The 19,924-nt window shown below is 47.4% G+C and overlaps 2 protein-coding genes across 7 annotated transcripts; both read left to right on the top strand.

The window, feature by feature from the left end:
* The first annotated feature begins 24 nt into the window (after nucleotides 1-24).
* On the top strand, nucleotides 25-2,746 carry LOC114062184 (sulfotransferase family cytosolic 1B member 1-like). The gene is made up of 8 exons (XM_027893342.1): nucleotides 25-471; nucleotides 976-1,127; nucleotides 1,353-1,481; nucleotides 1,583-1,680; nucleotides 1,858-1,984; nucleotides 2,072-2,166; nucleotides 2,244-2,424; nucleotides 2,498-2,746. Exons 1-8 carry the CDS (start codon nucleotides 179-181, stop codon nucleotides 2,608-2,610), a joined length of 1,188 nt encoding a protein of 395 aa, XP_027749143.1. The 5' UTR covers nucleotides 25-178; the 3' UTR covers nucleotides 2,611-2,746.
* LOC114062180 (UDP-glucuronosyltransferase 2A2-like) lies at nucleotides 405-18,457 on the top strand. 6 transcript variants are annotated; one of them, XM_027893335.1, is made up of 8 exons: nucleotides 5,920-6,039; nucleotides 6,729-7,627; nucleotides 9,437-10,062; nucleotides 13,985-14,133; nucleotides 15,438-15,569; nucleotides 15,997-16,084; nucleotides 16,673-16,892; nucleotides 18,129-18,457. In XM_027893335.1, the coding sequence occupies exons 2-8, from the start codon at nucleotides 6,888-6,890 to the stop codon at nucleotides 18,403-18,405; spliced, it is 2,232 nt and encodes a 743-aa protein (XP_027749136.1). In that variant the 5' UTR covers nucleotides 5,920-6,039; nucleotides 6,729-6,887; the 3' UTR covers nucleotides 18,406-18,457. The 6 variants fall into 6 exon arrangements, with proteins under 6 accessions (XP_027749133.1, XP_027749134.1, XP_027749136.1 ...); XM_027893332.1 differs by lacking the exons at nucleotides 5,920-6,039; nucleotides 9,437-10,062 and adding an exon at nucleotides 405-471 and having other exon boundaries at nucleotides 6,729-7,623; XM_027893333.1 differs by lacking the exons at nucleotides 5,920-6,039; nucleotides 9,437-10,062 and adding an exon at nucleotides 3,090-3,190 and having other exon boundaries at nucleotides 6,729-7,623.
* The last annotated feature ends 1,467 nt before the right edge of the window (nucleotides 18,458-19,924 follow it).

The following is a 19,924-nucleotide window of genomic DNA, read 5'->3' as shown; positions in this document are numbered from 1 at the left end:
CCCCCCTGGGGCTGCCAAGCCTCTTCTTGTGCTGAGGACAAGCAGGTGTCACCCCTCAGCTACTGTGGTGGGGGCATTGCCACCAGAAGCTTGTGGGATTGCAGAGAGTTGTGGCAAAAATGCGTGTGAGGAAGCTGCCAGCTGGATACAGGCAGTGAGAGGTGGCCTCCCTGTCCTCATGTGGAGAGGCACAGTCTGGGATCTGGGGGTGGGAGGCAAGATCCGTGAGGTTGGAGATGTCCAGTGTGGCCCTGCCTGCAGGTCAGTGGCTGCTGGCTTCTCACTGTGCTTGCTCCTCCCTCCCGGCAGCCGCAGGGCAGGAAAACATTGCTGCCCTTGCCGCCCTGCCTTTTTCCTTCTCCTCTCTGTGAAAGCTGCTGCGGGGCCCCACGTCTCCCTGTCGTCTACCGTCACCCTCGTGGTGTCACCGTCCCAGCGTCAGTCTCCCGGCGCAGAGCGGCAGCGAGTTAGGTGAGAGGGGTGTCCTGGGGTGCCCTGCGGGTGCTCTGCCCATGCTCAGCCACATCGAGCTGTGTGCTGTGGGGTCCAGGTTGGTGGGTTTTTGGGGTACTTTTGGGTGTAATCAGCCACCTTAAACTTCCCCTTGGTGAGGTCTGCTGCAATAACCCCTGGGACCCAGTTCCCTGCTTCTCTGTGGTGCTGAGGCAATGGGAGAGGTGTTTGGTCTGGGTGATGCTGGCCCCCCATGGGTACCCCCTGCCCTTGCTGGGGTGCTGGTGTGCTCCTTTTCCTGCAGATGGGACCCCTGTCCCCCTAGATGGGCCCCCTGTCCCAAGCAGTGAGTGCAGCGATGGCTGCAGTGACCTCTGGTCTGTATGCCGGTGCTACCGCTGCCGCTCCCAGGGCTGGCACCCTGCCAGTTGCCTGGGCTGCCCTGGCTGGTGGCTGCCCAGTGAGGGTGAGGGGGGGCCTCCCGCCTCACCAGTCAGCCTCCCCGCATGTCCCTGTCCCCAGCCGGATGGCCGATCCAGGCCCCTACCTGCGTCAGCCCTGGCCCACGGTGCACGGCATTCCAATGGTCAACGCCTTCACCTACAACTGGGAACGTGTCGACACCTTCCAGAGTCGCCCTGAGGACATTGTGGTGGTCACCTTCCCCAAATCTGGTGAGCATTCCCAAGTCCAGCAGATGTTGTGTTACCGTGTGGGCGAGTGTGTTGTATGTCTGAGGCCCACTGGTGAGGGAAATGCAGCACATTTGGGGGCTGTCGGGACAGAGCTGTGCAGGGATCCCCTTTGCCCCCTCAGCGTCTGGTTAAAGTCTGAGGGGTTATCAGTGATCAGACACCCAGTGCCACCCTGGATGCCCCCTGATGGGTTCCTTTCCCCAGGCACCACCTGGGTCAGCGAGATTGTGGACATGATCCTGCAAGGTGGAGACCCTGAGAAGTGCAAGCGGGACATTATCAGCAAGAGGGTGCCCATGCTGGAGTTCTCTGCCCCTGGGAAGATACCAGCAGGTAGTGGGGTGTGGGGGCTTGACCATGGGCACCCCAACAGGGGCTGAGTCCTGGGGGTCTCTGCCAAGAGCCCAGTGAGGAAGTGCTTTGGGATTCCCCAGGGACAGACCTGCTGGCCACCATGCCCTCACCCCGTGTGGTGAAGACCCACCTGCCAGCAGATGTCTTGCCAAAATCCTTCTGGGAAAACCGCTGCAAGGTAAATCCCAGCCCTGGTCTCTGCCCTGAGGGGCATTTAAGTCCCCCTCTTCCCATGAGACAGGACACCCCACTGCTCCCTTCAGCACACTAAGTGGGCATGGGAGTTCTGGGAGCTAGAGCATCCTCCCTGTTGGGGGTCCTGGGGCTGCTCTCACACCCTATGACCCATCTGCAGATGATCTATGTGGGGCGCAATGCCAAGGATGTGGCCATTTCCTACTACCATTTCGACCTTATGAACAAGTTACAGCCACACCCTGGGACATGGGCCCAGTACCTGGAGGAGTTCATGGCCGGCAGAGGTGAGACAGGACACCCCTGGAGGCATTGTGGGGACCCTGTGGGGTGCTGTCACCCACTGCCATCCCCTGGCTGTTCTCCCCATGCAGTGGCATATGGCTCCTGGTACAACCACGTCAAGGGCTATTGGGAGCGGAGGAAGGATCACCCCATTCTCTACCTCTTCTATGAGGACTTAAAGGAGGTGAGGGACTGGGGCGGATGGTGGTGTGGCATCTGGGGGGGTGGCAGGAGGGGTGAACATCGTCCCGTGTGTCACAGGACCTCCGCCGGGAGATTGCCAAGGTGGCCCAGTTCCTGGGGCAGGAGCTGTCGGAGACAGCACTGGACACCATCACCCGACACACTTCCTTTGAGGCCATGCGGGACAACCCCACCACCAACTACAGCAAGGTGCCCTCTGACCTCATGGACCACAGCGTGTCCCCCTTCATGCGCAAAGGTGAGCAGCTCTGGGGGGCTGCAGGTGCCCCGTCCCCTCGGCCCCTGCTGAGCCCCACCTTGCCTGGCTGCAGGCACCACTGGAGACTGGAAGAACCACTTCACCGTGGCCCAGAACGAGCGCTTTGACCAGGACTATGCACAGAAGATGTCGGGCACTGACCTGCGCTTCCGCACTCAGATCTGAGGAGGCGCTGCCAGACGCCCCCAAATCTGCCCCATGCCGGTGGCACTGCTCCCACAGCAGGGGCTGCTTCCCCTCCTCTGGGACTGCTGGAGAGAAATAAAATGTGGTCCCTGGCCCCTACATGGGGTGTTCACTAGTGTGTGCCTGTGCAAATCCCAACTCTGCCATCCCCCTGGGGTTGCCAAGCCTCTTCTTGTGTTGGGGACAAGCAGGTGTCACCCCTCAGCTACTGTGGGGGGGGCATTGCCACCAGCAGCTCGTGAGATTGCAGAGAGTTGTGGCAAAAATGCGTGTGAGGAAGCTGCCAGCTGGATACAGGCAGTGAGAGGTGGCCTCCCTGTCCTCATGTGGAGAGGCACAGTCTGGGACCTGGGGGTGGGAAGATGTCCAGTGTGGCCTTGCCTGCAGGTCAGTGGCTGCTGGCTTCTCACTGTGCTTGCTCCTCCCTCCCGGCAGCCACAGCGCTGGCAAACATTGCTGCCCTTGCTACCCTGCCTCTCCCTGTTAAAACCACTACCGTCACCCTCGTGGTGTCACCGTCCCAGCGTCAGTCTCCCGGCACAGAGCGGCAGCGAGTTAGGTGAGAGGGGTATCCTTGGGTGCCGTGCAGGTGCTCATGCTCAGCCATGCAGAGCTGTGTGCTGTGGGGTCCAGGTTGGTGGGTTTGGGGTACTTTTGGGTGTAACCAGCCACCTTAAACCTTCCCCTATAGTGCAGTATGCTGCAATAATCCCTGGGACCCAGTTCCCTGCTTCTCTGTGGTGCTGAGGCAATGGGAGAGGTGTTTGGTCTGGGTGATGCTGGCACCCCATGGGTATCCTCTGCCCTTCCAGGAGCACTGAGTGTGCTCCTGTCCCCCCAAATGGGATCCCTGTCCCCAATAGTGGGTGCAGTGACCTCTGATCTTTGCAGAGGTTTTCTCACTGCTGCTCTCTGGGCAGGCTCTGTGCCATGTGCCCGGGGCTGCCCCGGCCATGATAGACTGCATGTTCTTTGCCCAGCTCTTTCGTGCCCCATCAGCAAACTAACCGACTACTATAAATCATTATAGTGACAAGCTGACTTGTCATGGGAAAGGCTTGCCATGGGAGCATGAACAGCAAACATGCATGAAAAGGTAGAGGAGAGAGAGCAACTCCTCCTCTGTGGGCTGATGAGCTATTAGATGAGTCCCATCATGTCTATACCCTCAGGGTTTGCAAACTTGCCCATCACCATAGAATAGAGCTTTCCCTCAGGGGTCAGATACATGCTGGCAAGACAATGTACCATATCTGCAGGTAGCTTCGGCAAGTCTCTGCTGCTGCTCTTCACTGTAGGGCTGATAAGGACAGCTGCAGCACCTATTCTCCACCACCAATGCACAATTTCTAGCAGGGACATAAAGCTTGGCACAAACCTTTTCTGATTTCTTTATTGTTCTGGCTTGCAGAGTGGAAATGGCTCCACTGTGAGCCACCCTAGTGCCTGTATGTTTACATGCCAAGGTGTCCCTGCAGCATTGGAGCAGCAAAGACAGTTCATAAAATCTTAAACTGAATCAAAAAATCCAAGTGAAATACTGTAAGCCTAGCCCCTGGTATTTTCATCCTGCAGCTGCAAAGTAGAGCTATAAAGATACCATTTATCTGAGAAAGATGGTCATGGTGAGGCTATTTCAGCTCATTAACTTCATCTGGAGTTTCCCTGTACCCTGGGGATTACATGGAAACGGGTGTTTTACTGAGCACGTACACACGTGGCTCTGCAGAATTGCTCAACCCACTCACTTCTGCCTGTAGTTAGGGATGAGCCAGCTTTGAAATTTTCCCAATGGAGCCTCCTCCCCTTCCTCCCGCCTCCTCCCCTCCACCAAAAAAATGATAGTCAAGACAAAATTTTAACTCTGCTTTCAGACCAGAAGCTGCTTTATTGCATTAAGTGAAAGGGAAACCAGAGAGTCATTTGGTGCTTCTTCAGGCCAAAAGCTTCCCTTACCACCCTGGCCCTGACTTTTTGAGGTGCTGGCTGGCTGGCATCAAGATTTTCTAGAAATAAAGTCGCCACGCACACCATAAACCCCCATCCAGCCAGTACAATGGTGAAGAGAACTGTAAGAAACCACTAGTTTGCAGTTGCCTAACTTTTGCTTAAGGGCCTTAGCCTTGAAAGGCCTGTTGTTATTTAACAAGGTTGGGGGTTGCATCACTATCTGCAGCACTTCTACTTAGTAATGTTAGATGTGTGAAATACAGGCACTTAACCTGTATTTCTTCTGCCCCACTTCTCTCTTCATTTGCTGGATTTTGTCCTTTAATCCTCTCAGAATGCTTATCTTCCCTGCTCTGAGTAATCTAAGTATCATCTTTAAAAGCTGGCCGTGGAAACAAGACAAATGTAACCCTCTGGTTCCCTAGCAATAGCTCTCATTTGCTATGGAGGGATTCCTTACCAAGGGATTGGAAACAAAAACCTAGTTCCCATCCAAGAACTGATCCCAGCACCAAACCTGACAGAGCACAAGAAATGTTTGGACAATACCTTGGGGTTGCCATTGTGGGTCTCAGATATTCTATGATTCTATGATCTGCTCTAGCCCACATAAATATGGCCTTTCCATAGCTGCTGGAAAAGCTGTAAATTTCTTACAGGACTTTACAAAATAAGCTAAATTACCCTAAAAAAATATATATTTTCCTGGATACAAAGGTCTGTGGAGAGACTGTAGTGAAATTCCTGGCTGTAAGTCCAACCTACTGTTGAAACATGGTGGCAAAATTGCCCTGGATTTTGAGGGTTTAGAAAAAGCCTGGTTGAATATTATGGATAATATTTAAAGACCTTGAAGATGCACCTTTAGATTCCTATATCTTCAGGTTATTAAAAACTTGAATAGATCTCCAGAATCAAGGGCCACACAGCCAGTACAGATAACATACCAATTTTTGAAAACCTCTGCAAACAAACTATAAGATTCTCTCCTTGTTCCTGTCGACAGTTTATAAACAAATCTATTACCTAACAAACAATTTTCTTTAGCCACCTGGGATCCTATGGGGAGTAAAAAAATCTTTTTAGCAGTCAGGCGTCATATTTCTGAGCTATAGTATGCCCAGTCCTCTTGAGAATCTGGCTCTGTAATAACAATATAATACACGCTAGCATGGGGAAGACCATCTCAACTATTACATTCCCAGATCATAACAAAGCAATAATTAAACACAGAATACATGCTTTGTTGCCATCATCCCGTATTTTATTACTTCCTCCTTGTGAAAAATTCAGTTCAGAGGGTAACTTACTTAAGCTCCTTCTGCCTGATAACCAATCCCACTGGAGCAGCCCAGGGACAGAGGAGGGGAGTGGCAAGGAACAGAGGCAAACTGGTGTAGCAAATTGCACCTTGCAACTCAGAGCACGATGTTTATGTACCTTGGAAGACTGCGCTAGGTAAGAGTTTTTTGCTGCATGGCATTCGTTCCCCAAATTGTGTTGGTTGGAGCGTATCATTATCTGTGTGGGTTTTAGTTGTAATTCTGGCTCCTGGTGGTTAAGAGCTCCTTCCAGGATGTAGCGCTTACATTCAAAGGACAACTTTCTAATTAAGAGCCATCCCAGAAGATGTAGGTTTTGCTCTGAGAAGCACCTTGACAGGTCAGACCCATGTTTGGACACCTGAACTGAGCCAACAACACAGCCAGGTTGGTGGTGATGGGCCCCAGTCACTCCCTGCGTTAAGAGTTGTCTGGGTGCAACTGGAAGCCACCCATCACCTATCAGAATAATTTGCATGTTACTATTGGCATTATCATCAACCAAATGAATGATTTATTGCCTTCTCTCAGTGTGGGAAATATTAGCACTTCCAACATCTCACTGTGAAAAAGGATGCCACTTCCAAGCTAACTCTGTGGTGTCTCCTTCCTTGTCCTGCCTCTGGCATTGCTAGTTTATGGAAACAACACAAGGGATTTGTTTGAGCCTCAGAGCTGGCATTCAGGGGACTGGCTCCTTTCACAGCAGTGAGGATTGCTGCCACCCTGCTAATCAGGGAAAGGATCTCCCTTAAGGGGAAACTAACTGGGTAGAACGCATAAAGGGAAAAGTGAATCACCAAATATCTTTTTCTGTCTTTCCAGATCCGAGACCAAACGTGGGTTATAAAGACCCCACCTGTGCGACAGCAAACTCTTGCTTTTGCTAAGAGTGCTAGTAAGGAATCATCAAACGCAACACAGAGTTGCAGTGTTCCTAACTGGAAAGGAAAATTCCCAGGCTATCTAGCCCTTAACTCTGCCATGGCCACAAAAACCACCGGCTCAAAGAAATACCTCCAGCTGCTCCTTCTTCAGGTTGCCCTTCTAGGCCCTGTTTTCTGTGGGAAGGTGTTGGTCTGGCCGACGGAAGGCAGCCACTGGCTGAACATGAATGTAATTATACAGGAGCTCATCCACCGTGGGCACAGCATTACCATCCTGGTATCCAACGCTACCCTCTTCATTGAACCCAAGGCTAAGGCTGGGGAGACGTTTGAGTTCTATTATGTGCCCTATGAGAAAGATGTCCCTCAGAGCCTGATTAATGAAATAGTGGCACTGTGGCTCAATAACAGGCCGACCATCTTCACCTTCTGGCAATTCTACAGGGAGCTGGGAAGATTGTCCGTAGGCTGGCAGAAGATGAACAAGCTGATGTGCGACTCAGCACTAAATGACCGAGAGCTGATGGCTCGCCTGCAGGGGGCTGGCTATGACATGCTGCTGTCAGACCCGGTGACCCCCTGTGGGGAACTCATTGCTCTCAAGCTGGACATCCCCTTTGTCTACTCCCTACGCTTCTCTCCAGCCTTCACTCTAGAGAGGCACTGTGGCAAGGTCCCAACCCCACCGTCCTACACGCCTGCAGCCCTGTCTGAGCTCACTGATCACATGACCTTTTTTGAGAGAATAAAAAACTTTGTGTCTTACCATCTGCAAGACTATGTTTTCCGGACCTACTGGGGACACTGGGATATCTACTACAGCAAGATCTTAGGTAAGTCTTCTGATACTTCACTTCTCATTATATGGCCTCCACCCTTATAATCGGCAGAGCTAGGAACCTGGCAGGGTTACAAAGTCAAGGGAGAGGTCTGCCATTATGCCCCTAAAAAAGGGAAGGACCACCAGGGTCCATCAGTTGCACCCACTCCCCTATCAGGGTGCTGTGCTGCTATGCCATTGCATTGAGGCAGGATCAGGATCTTCCCGATAGATGGACTTGACTTTTGTAATAATTAATTTTAATGTGGAGGTTCATACAACTTTCACACCATGTAGGGCCCTCAGCAAGGGAGCCTCAGCTTACACATTTCCCCCTCCAGTGACTGCTTGCACAGAAGGCAGCCAGGAACAGAGCTGTTTTCCTAGTCCATAGTACCATATCAAGGAGGGGGGAGCGGCTGAATTGCAAGCCAGCCTTGCCACTCTCTGTAGCAATACTGAATGCATTGTGGCTTTGTAATAGAGACTTCACTTATGTCACTGGTCATAGAAAACCGATCCTCTCTGAACAAAACAAGTTTTATTTAAAACATACCCTCCACCCACAAGCAAACAGTGAAAACAACAAGTCTTTTTCTCTGCAGGCTTTTTTCTGGGACTGTTTTGAGTGAATATGTAGAAAAATATGCTTGTTATTAATCACGTGATCAACAAGCTGTTTCTACTACCCTTGTACTGGGCTCTTGAGAAAGACCACTTGCAAATCTCTCAGTGTTCAAAAAACCGCCTCCATGTACCTGCATGCTGCAGGACTCCAGAAGTACACTAAACTGTTGTCATGTGCACAGTAGATGAGGTATCTCAGCTTAGCTCCTCACAGTCCAGCTGTTTCCATCACCCTCATTTTCATCTCAGAAAGGATGCTCTAGGAAGCAAGGAAACCATAGCAAAAGCCTTGCACAACAACATTAGGAAAACATTGTGTAACAGAGCTGGTTGAAACGCCTGTAAATAACGATTTTTAGCACAGTGAAGAGGACTTACATTATTTCTTAATTGTACATCAGAAGAGACCATAAATAAAACTGTTTAACAGGTTTTCTTTCTGCCACAGTTAGTGGCAGGCAGGGAGCCCACAGAATCACCGACCAGCTCTGGCCTCCCACAGTGTATGCTCTGGAAGAGGCAAGTTCACTTGAGGACAGTTGTACTGGAGTCATTTGCTGTGTAGTTTCATTCACTTCGAGATGCAACTCTTGAGCTGCAGCCTGGGATCACCACTTTCAGTGGGCTGTAAAGGGACACTCAGTGGCTTTATAAAAGCAGAAGTGTGCCCATGCAGTCAGTGAACATCTTTGCTGTGTATCCAGCTGTGCTTCAAAGAGCCGGAAGAATGAAAAATTCACCTCTTCTACCAAACAAATAACACAGAGACTCTAGTTTACAGGCAGGAGGGCTGGGATTACCAAAAGGATAAATCCTCGCTGGACTGAACCTCCCCAGGGCTGATGACTCTCTCTGCTGTTCCGGGGGGAGGCAGATCTTCCAGCTTTAGCGAAGTGCTTACCACCAGAGGGTGCTAGATGGTGCCAGTCACTTATTTCTCACCCCTCCCCCCAGGAAAACATGCTATTATCCAGCACAGGATTTCATGCCACCTACCCTGGCTCCCTGCCCTTGGGACCAAGGCAGTGTGACCCATGCCCAGCCCAGCTGGGGAGCACTGCTGCTCCCAGAGAAGGAAGGCCACGGGTGCATTGCCACACAGTGCAGGCCATGGCAGGGAAGGAGGTGGCAGTGCTGTGGCTGCTGGCCGTGCTGGGCTGGGGCTCCGGGGGGAAGGTGTTGGTCTGGCCGGCTGACAGCAGCCACTGGCTGAACATGGAGTTCATGCTCCGGGAGCTTGTGCTCCGGGGCCATGAGGTGACTGTGCTGATGCCTTCATGCTTCCTCATCTTCAACCGCACACAGCCCTCACCCTTCCAGTTTGAGGTGATTGAGGTGCCGATCACCCAAAAGGAGATGGCCGCCATAATGGATGAAATATTCGATTTCTTGTTCTACGAGGAGAGAGTGCTACCATTCTGGAAAAGTGCTTACAAGGTAGCTCAACAAATTACGAAGCTGGAGAATGTAAGCAGAACCATTTGTGACGAGATCCTGAAGAATGAGGCGCTGCTAGAGAGACTGAAGGCTGCTGCCTTTGATGTGCTTTTGGCAGACCCACTGACACCCAGTGGGGAGCTGTTTGCTGAGAAGCTGGGTATCCCCTTCGTGTATACCATCCGGTTCTCCCTAGGAAACACGCTGGAACGGCTCTGTGGGAAACTCCCAGCACCTCCTTCCTACGTACCAGCCGCCCTAAGCAGCCTAACCGATAGGATGACCTTCTCAGAAAGGCTAAAAAACATCTTCACGTACACTTTTCAGGATATCCTATATCATTACCTTTTCTGGGGAGGCTGGGATCAATACTACAGTGATGTTTTAGGTAAGGCTGCTCTCTCTTCCAAAAATTTGATCTGCTGTAAACACAAGAGTAAATACCCAGAGCTGAGAGGTTAAGGCACAGATTTGGAGCAAGACAGCTCAGAACCTACTCTCCTTCCTTCAAATTCCTGTGTCAAGTCAAACAATCCAGGCAAGTACAAACGTTGCCCATTAATCCTGACCTGCTACACTAGTTCAGCTAAGTCCGTACAGGCACTTTTAGGATAGGTAAAGCAGTGGTAAAGCCACTTGAAACACAGCTCGTCAGTCTTATTCATAGATGAATCATGGCAAATACTAAGAACAGCAAAATAATGCTGTATACCCACCAAACACTAGTACTAGATTTGGAAAGCTATGCAAGAATACTACCTGTTTTCCCCTAGCACCCTTTTTGCTTTCCAGCTCATCTCTAAATGAGAGATAACGGTTCTCCTCTGGTCCTTTAAAGGCCCCTGATTTCAGATGAACTGCAATTTGCAGTGATAAAATGATCTTTGCAGAAACACAGTTCTTTGCTTTTCTGAAAGTATCTAAAAAAATACCAGAGGGTAGTTGTATTTATTTATTAGGTGTTCTATTTTTTTTTTAATAATAGTTGCATAATTATTTTCCCATTTTTGCTCTAAGTGATTATAGTAACACTTAAAAGGAAACAGGCCAAACATATGTGCATTGCTGGTGGGCAGATAAAATGGATATAATTTCAGTATGAGACTTCGAAGTGTTTTTATTTTTATTTCACTAATATGGTCAATTCTGCTAAGAGCTAAGCTGTTAAGATATCCTGCTATTAGAGTACCTAGCTGTGTGTTTGTGTTTGACAGGATAAGGAAATCTTGTGCTGGCAGAAGCATGGTTTGGTGATCTGCTGTGTAAGTCTCAGAGCTGTTTGGATCTTGTGGTGTTTTTTTTTATTGTTAAACGTGGGGTTTAACATTTAAGGCTTCATGTGCAATACCTGTTTTGTTAGTTTGCATGGGCTACATGATGGATTTGTGCTGAAAACAGTGTTGATAACACTGGGATTATTTAATGCTGTGGCTCTGCAGGAGACTCCAGAATGGGATTTGTTTTTTGCCCAGCAAAGCACTCCTATGAGTGCTGTTTTGTGTTAGGACATGCCCTCTTGCCACGCTTACCGATCTTGTCACCAAATGTATGCCACTTTCATTGGTTGGCTCCTGAGTGTTTGCATAGTGAAGCAGTAAACTGCTTCCAGTTCAGTCAGTCCGGAGTTGTACACGGAATGCCGAGATGATGAGGCCAAAGTTGCCCTGGCTTCTCTTGGCCTGTGCATGCTGCTGGAGCACTGGATTTTGTGGGAAGGTGGTGGTGTGGCCCACTGATGCAAGTCACTGGATCAATCTGAAAGTGCTGCTGCAAGAGCTTGTTCTCCGGGGTCATGAAGTGACTGTGCTCGTGCCCTCAAGCAATCTGCTCATCAACTACCAAGACACCTCCTCACCCTTCACCTTTGAGGTCCTGCAAGTCCCCTTTAGCCAGAAGACCCTGGATACTGCCATGGAGGACTTCCTCAATTTCTGGTTGAACGAAGTCCCTAATCTCTTCCCCTGGGAGGTCATGTGGAGGATAAAAGAGGACCTGGAGGTCTATGCCAATATGTCAAAGCAAACATGTGACACCTTGCTGATGAACTCTAAGCTGATAGCAAAGCTGCAGCAGGCCAAGTTTGATGTTCTGATTGCTGACCCCCTGTCTATAGGTGGGGAGCTTGTAGCAGAAATCCTAGCAATCCCTTTTGTCTACAGCTTCCGCTTCTCTGATGGGAATGTGGTAGAGCGGCTGTGTGGTGGGCTCCCATCTCCACCTTCCTATGTGCCTGCTAGCACAAGTGGGCTGACAGACCACATGTCCTTTATGGAAAGACTACAGAACTTCCTCCTTTACTCCTACATGGATTTATTTTACTTGAAGTTTTGGCGCGATGAATGGGATGAGTACTACAGTAATGTCTTAGGTAAGGCAGCTGCTGAGTGGTTTCTTCTCTTGCATACGTTGTGCCTTTTGAATGTTTTGGGACCTCAATGCTGTTGCCTCAAAATACTGTTTCTCAAAGGCCAGCAGAGGTGGCAATCCTGTTTTGTTCACAGAGGCTCTGCTTTCCCTTTTAGGTCTGATCTAGTCTGTCAGACATGAGAGCAGTTTTGCTCTAGTTCCTCTTGAAGACCTTCAGAGCATGTAGTTCTAATTTCTGTTCGTGATGATACTGCTGGTGAATTCTTGCACTGAGCTGTATGTTCATTTTAGTGCTTTCAGAGGAGAGTTGCTGCCTTTTCATCTTGATGATGCCAACTTCTGCAATTAAGATGGCAGAAGATAAAGGCTGGAGGGCAAAATCATTCCTTAACTAAATGTAAGGCACTGGTGACAGCTCCATTAGCACCACAGGGATGGAGTTAATCCTGTTGTAACTAGGAGCACTGGCTGTCTCTGGACAACTGCAGAACAAGAAAGCACCCTTCACTCACACGACATGCATTGTCTGGAAGTATCTCGCAATGCTGCACGGTGCAGAGTGTTGAGCATGAGTTCAGATTCTTGAATAAGAAATACTATGAGCTGTCACCTTTACCTTTCATCCACCATTCAGAATTTGAAACAGTCTCCTTAAACTACATGTGTACCTGAAAATTTTGTTCCAACAGTACAACTCAGGCATGATTCAAAGTCTATTAAACAGACCTTTTAGTTCAATGGACTTTGAATCTTGTCCAGAATATCTGCCAGTTTAGGCAGATAATGAGTGAACAGCAAGCAAAAGGGCATCTCTTTTGTTGCTGTCCAATCCCTCCCTGTGTTTGCCAAGAACACTCTGTGCTCTGCAAACCAGTCCTTCTTCTCTGGACTGATTTTTTCTCTTAATACCACATAAGACCTAATTACACCATTAGATCACTCTACATGTAATACAGACTTTATTTTCACTTCATCAACTTTGTAACTCACTCATTACTCTTTATAAAGAAAAACAAACTGGTGTAGATTATTATCCTGATCAAGTAATATAAGAAGGTGCCCGCCAGATAATTTTTATCTTGCTGCTTATTTTGCTTGATTCCTGCTTGTATTAGGGTGGATTTGGGAAATAATTTATCAATATTTCTATAACTTAGACTCTCCAGTTTTGCTTTGTGTAGAAAATACTGCAAAGACAACTTGCAACATGTATCTAAGAATATATATTTTTCCAAATGGGAAGCTATAAAACATCAGATTACCATTACTTTTTTTTTTTTTTTTTTTGTAGATAGATTTCTATAGGCAATATATTTTGCATAAAAAGACATTCAAAGCATCTATGGATTTGGCCAATTTTTCCCAATATGTGTCAGAAGCAGCTGACCCAGTCCTCAAGAAAACTAGGGATGTCTGTACCTGTCTTTGTTGTCTGAGCAGCCACTGATTGAGTCAACATTTGAAAAACGCTACAGAACTTCATTTAAAAGCTTTTCTTCTCCCTGACAGTTGATCATCACTTTGTGATTAATTTATTTTTTATTTGGAACTAAATTTTCTGTGATCGTTCTCTTCCCCAAAGCGCATTTTTATTCCAAGCACAGGTAATGAAGTCTTTCTGTGCCAAGAATTCCAGCAACAAGACTGCACTTCTATATTACACAAAATAAATGCTTCCCACTTGTACTGCTCTAAATTAATCCTGAAGGTTCAAAATCCTTTTAAAGATTGTATTGCCTTGTTTGTGGCCACCTGCCAAGGCTGAACACAGGACAGGGCAAGGAATAGGTCCAGATTTGTGAATGTTTTCATCTTATGCATGGCTCCATAGATTACACTGTTTGGGAGTGCCAAAAGACAAAGGTAAGGCTCCTGTTTCTCAATCTACAGCAAACAAGGTAACTCCCGTGCATGTTGTAAAACCTCTTGTACCTTGTCCGCAGGAAGGCCCACGACCCTGTGTGAGACGATGGGGAAAGCAGAGATATGGTTAATCAGAACTTACTGGGATTTTGAATTTCCACGCCCTTTCCTGCCCAACTTTGAGTTTGTTGGAGGACTTCACTGCCAGCCTGCAAAGCCACTACCAAAGGTACTCCAGCTCTGCTCTGCTGTTGGCTGGTTGGTTGTGCAGCAGAACAAAGACTGTTTCTCTCCCTGATCAACCATGCATGCCATGTCCTGAGAAAGCTCATTCTTAAAGAAATGCTCTGCTGCTGGTGGGGAGCATGGAGCTGTTTAGCATCTATGTCCCTCCAGCTGAGGGCTGGGGTTACAGGGTTACAGCCTGCTCTCTTGAAAGAGGATAGCGGATGTCAGCATGGTGGAAGAGTGTCAGTTTTGGGAAAAATAGGGGCTACCTCAGAGTAGTTAAGTGTAAGATTTAATTATAAGATATAGACTTGCAGCCCACGATAACACCGAAATACCTGATGCAAAAAGGCACTGTGTGGCAGGACAAATTCTTTAACTAAAATAGGGTCAAGACTTGCAGAAAGAGATGAGTGAGAAACACTTTTTCTATTGTACTTAGTTTAAGACATTTTAAAGGGAGTAAAAGACTTGATCATCTCCAGCCCATGCTCTGCTGTGAATGGCCATATTCCAGGGGAATTTGAAACTCCCAGATACTGATGATGGCAACATGACAAGCTCTGGTCTAGATTAACATTCCTGTAGGAGCCTCAGAAGATGCAGGCCATTTTCAGGGCAAGTTGTCTACTAAAAAAAAAACCTTCTAACTCTCTACTCCCTTCCCACTCCCCTGGAGCAAGGGTTCAGGTTGGGGGAAATGGATAACCATTCTCTTTTGGATATTACTGACACTTCACATGACACTAACTAAAAAAAGGGAACAGGAAAACCTACTGGTCTGATTTGTAGAAAATCTTCTGAGCAATGTGGTGTGTTGCTAGAAATAAGAGAGCTGTCTGACTAATGAAATGATGGCAGTGACTCAGTGAATCTGTGAAAAACCCTGTCAGTTTTCAGCATGGTCCTTTCCTGCAGATTTATGTAATGCCAAGTACTTTTTCTAGGAAAGTCCAGAACCATGACTGTGCTAGGGAGTGGGCCACAGAGTACGGCCTGCTCATGACAGTGCTAGGATCTATTACTGCTGCTTGTGCTCCAAAATAAATGCGCCCTGAAACTGCTAGACCTTCTTTCCAAAAGACAAAGCATCTGTCACCTGTCTCAACTTGTTGTGCTCATTCTTGGGGAGAAACTGTTTTGCTCAGGGCCAGGTCTGTCATTGTAACAGCCTTCCGTCAGTGGAGGTGCTCACACACCACAATCATCAACTTGATAAGCTAAAAAGGTTTTGCCCTTCTTTCACAGAAATCTGTGCAATCCGCATGGCCTAATTGCTCTTGGTATGTTTTCTGCCTCTCCTAGGAAATGGAAGAATTTGTTCAGAGCTCTGGGGAACACGGCATCGTGGTATTCTCTCTTGGGTCAATGGTCTACAACCTAAGTGATGAAAAAAGTAACGTGATTGCCAAAGCCCTCAGCCAGATTCCACAAAAGGTGAATTTCCTTTCAAGCTTAAAACAACTTGCTGTGTTTTTTTTTCACTTCTGTTGCCTTCAGTGAGACTTTTATGTTTGAACTGGCCTGTTTTTCATCTGCACCCCTGCTGGATGGGCTCCAGCCGGGAGGCTGGGCTCTCTCTCAGACAGGCAGACTGCTGAGCTACCTCATGGAGAGTTCTGGTGTTTCACCTTCTCTGAACCAAATCACGTGGAGCTGTGTCCATAGGTCAAAATACAGAAATCACTCTAGGTGATTTTATAATAAGCACATAATAACTAATCAAAGAGTTCAACTGGAGCCAAAGCTATTTGAATTACTGGGAAAAGGCACATGGGTTTGAGATAAAGCCCTACATTACATGTAATATTATACAATGGCACATTGCATGCACCCTGTTTATCTTATTTTGCCTTTGTTCAAGGTCCTCTGGCGGTACAAAGGGAAAAAACCAGAAACTCTGGGCTCCAACACCAGGATTTATGACTGGATACCCCAAAATGACCTGCTTGGTGAGGCTGATTCTATCTGGGATGGACTGTACACCCTTGGAAAAACTGTTTTGTTTTTCCACTGAAATGGCTAATTCAAGGACCAAAATCACGTAACCCTTATAGGCACACTTAGTTTCATAACCTAAACTACAGAGCTTTGCTCTTGGGAACTTTAATTTCCTAAAAGGCTCTGACTTGCAGATCTTGGTGGCAGTTGTCTAGAAAGGCTCAAAACCACCTGTAGGCAGGCGTAAATACCCAAGTCGAGATGTACTCTGGAGTTGAATTTGGCCTATGCAGGTAATCTCCAGGGCTTATTCTTCAAAATGCTTGACCTAAGCAAGGTTGAAGCAGGGGGCCGTTGTGAACCTGGTAACATGTGAAAACTAGAACTACACAAGAGCAGAAGGGCTGAGGTAACTGGGGTAGTCTGGCAGGACACGATGATTTGCACGCTGCATTAAAAAAGTACGAATGCTGAGCCAGAAGTCAGGTGCTGTTCCCTTCTCGGGCATGCATTTGCCCCACTGTTCTGCAGTGCTCACATCCCACTCAGTGCAGTCTGCCACAGCTGCTGTTATATGCGCCTCTCCTTCCCTGTTCCAGGACATCCCTCCACCAAGGCCTTTATTACTCACGGTGGGACGAACGGGCTCTATGAAGCCATCTACCATGGGATCCCCATGGTTGGGATTCCCATGTTTGCCGACCAGCACGACAACATTGCTCACTTAAAGGCAAAGGGAGTTGCAGTTCACGTGGATTTCAGCACACTGAAGACTCAGGACCTGGTTGATGCACTGAATGCAGTCATTTACAACTCCACGTGAGTTTTGTTCTTGCCTTGCAGTAGGCTGAGGTTATTGAAATCTTGGGCTGCTGATGTGAGAAATTCTGCTAGCTCTTCTCAGATGAAAAATGAAGAGTAGCTGAATATCGGTTTCAGATGAAAACCATCTTTTATTTCTGAGAATCAGCATTTCTCAATTAGGAGAGATCAGCAATTTGGTTTTCCTTATATTTTATGATCCCCTCAAGAAAAAGTTCTTGGAAAGCTCTTGAGACAGTTCTCTGCTAGTGTAAATCCTCTGGAAGCACTAGGTGACAGTTCTAGTTGTATTAGGTCTTCTCTGCCTGTAGTCACAACAGTTCTTTCTCCTACCCCAATATCCTTAGGTTACCATACCTATCATTCAGGACTTAAGAGGGTAAGGAAGGCCAACAGCTTGGATCCCTTGCTAAGGCCATTGTCAAAACAACTGGAAAAAATGCAGGAGTCCTCAGTCTTTGGCAGCAACTCCTGTCAAGTGTGAGTGACAGGAGTTCCTTCAATATGGACTTTCAAACTCCTGAAGCAAACAGACCAAGTCTGATGGAGAGATCTATTATTTGAGGGAGTCAGCCATGTGGGAGGTGACCTGTGACAACCTGGATGATATCCGGTGTATGCAGCCTCCCCTACCTTGCCCTTAGTTTTACTGCTGAGCATGACACCCTATGGCCTGGGATAGCCCTTGGGTGAGTTGCAGTCAGCTGTCTCACCTCTGTCCCCTCCCAACTCCTTGTGCACCCCCCGCCTCCTTGCTGGTGGGGTGGGGTGAGAGGCAGAAAAGGCCTTGGCTCCGTTTAAGGGCTGCTCAGTAGTAGGGAAAGCATCCCGATTTTATCAACACTGTTTCCAGCACAAATCCAAAACATAGCCCCCACCAGCTACTGTGAAAATGTCAACTCCATTCCAGCCAAAACCAGCACACTGTATTATACTGGAACATAAAATGCTGCAAATGTTTCCACGCTGCTTTTTTAAAGGAGTATCTGGAATAATTTCTAACAACTTTTCAAAATACTGGCTTTCTCTATTAGTAATTTTAACCCAATTTTATGCATACAGGAATAAACTGGACCAGTTTCAAATATATTTAGATAAGACTGCTGAAAATAAAAGCAGGGCTGTCTACTTTCCTCAACAGGACTGCCAAGTGCTCAATGGGTTGTTTCAGGAATCATTGATAAATCTTCCTGGTTTCTTCTTTTTTTTTTTTTTTTTTTTTTTTCTTCCCAGCTATAAGGAAAATGCTCTAAAGTTATCCAAGATACAACATGACCAGCCAGTTAAGCCTCTGGACAGAGCTGTCTTCTGGATTGAATTTGTCATGCGCCACAAAGGAGCAAAGCACTTGAGGCCAGCCTCTCACCATCTCACCTGGTACCAGTACCACTCCCTGGATGTTCTGGCATTCTTGTTCACCTGTGTAGCCATTCCTGTCTTCATTCTTGTTAAGTGCTGTTTATGTTGCTGTAGAAGACGTGGCAGGATTGCAAAGAGGAAGAAAGAATAGACATCCTATTCTCATCAGCACTTTTTCTTCTCCTAGGCTGATTCAGCAAGGCATTTATGCACATTCTCTGGTGAATAAAATTATTAGGATATGCTTTAATCTGGGCATATCACGAAGTGCCCCACTGAACAGGGTCATGACACAGATCTGCTTGCTTAGCCAGCAAATTCCTTCTGGCCTAAATAAAACTGAATTATAGTTGCTTTAGCCCTTGGGACTGTGTTAGCTGATCATACATGGTCCCTACCATGTTAATTACTGCTCTAATTTTTAAAATTCATTTTGGTATATTCCATAAATTCAGCCTTCCTCTGTGCGGTACTGTGGGTCTGCAACTGGTCTCCTTACCTCAACTCTGTCCTCTCCTCTAGTGTCACCCAGGCTTGATGATCCACAACCAAAATGCCTCTCCTGTCAGAGTCTCCCTTTCCAGACAGGACAGTGAAGCTAAGATCACAGGCTCCTTAAAAGTGCCCATGTGAAGGGCCGTGATCATAAAAATGGGGCACTGCAAGTGGCAAATGCACTGACTACTTGGGGGCTAAGGGGAGACCAGAGTCCTTAGACTGGAAGATAAACTACTAAATCAGAGAAATTATTTTTCTGGAAACTATTTATCTTTTTCTTTTAGTCTGGAGTCCTGCTGCACAGGCCATCATTCTAACTGCAACACTGCAGGGATGTGAAAACCACCTCTGTCAGGAACTTGCCCATTTTAACCCCCAAATGCTTCTGAGCCATGTAAGAAAAACTCTAGAGAGGGAACTTGCAAAGCAGTAACATCACAAGTGGGAACAGTGCACTAGTCACTTGCCTTGCCTGAGGGAAAATAATGCTGCTCTTTGGTCAGGTCAGACTGGTACTAATTGCAGTACTTCTCCAGTTGTTAAAGGTGTCTACTAAAATGCTGCTAGTTCAGGTCTCCTGTTCTATGTAAGGTTATGATGTGCCAGCTTACTCAAGAAAGAACCTGCTCCAATTTTAACTGATATTTGTTGTACTCTGGAATTGTTTTCAAACAGAATTGGCTGAGAAAACATGATTATTTGTTTACATAATAAAATTCCTTATACCACATCAACTTTTTTATTAGCATTGTCATGTTTCAATGTCTGATTAAATCTCTTCATACTATAACACGTACAAAAGCTCAAGTGAACTGTTTCCAAACTGAAGAGGGGTTAGAACAAGACTGCTGCATCTCAGGGTAATTTCTGGTACGCTGTTCCTACTGTCACGATGGAATCATACGCAGGAATATGCATATTGAAATGTGCACAGTGAACAGAAAATGGAACGGTGTGACATCCAGGCGCCAGATCTGAAAGGGTTTGCTGTAACTGTTCACAGCTGGGTCCCCAGGTACAGCTCCATCACGCTTGGTCACTAACAGCCCCCATCACCCAGTTGGAGAGATGTCAGTTCGGATCCCCGAAAGCCAGCAAGCCTCCTAGAATGCTCCATGGACGTTAGTCAGACAGGGCTAACAAAGGACACTGGAAACAGGATAGCTGGGAAA

Source organism: Empidonax traillii, unplaced genomic scaffold (genome assembly GCF_003031625.1).
Source record: "Empidonax traillii isolate 1590-97213 ecotype Southwest subspecies unplaced genomic scaffold, ASM303162v1 scaffold386:size1297806, whole genome shotgun sequence".
NCBI lineage: Eukaryota > Metazoa > Chordata > Aves > Passeriformes > Tyrannidae > Empidonax > Empidonax traillii.
This window is presented reverse-complemented; position numbering and strand designations above follow the sequence as displayed.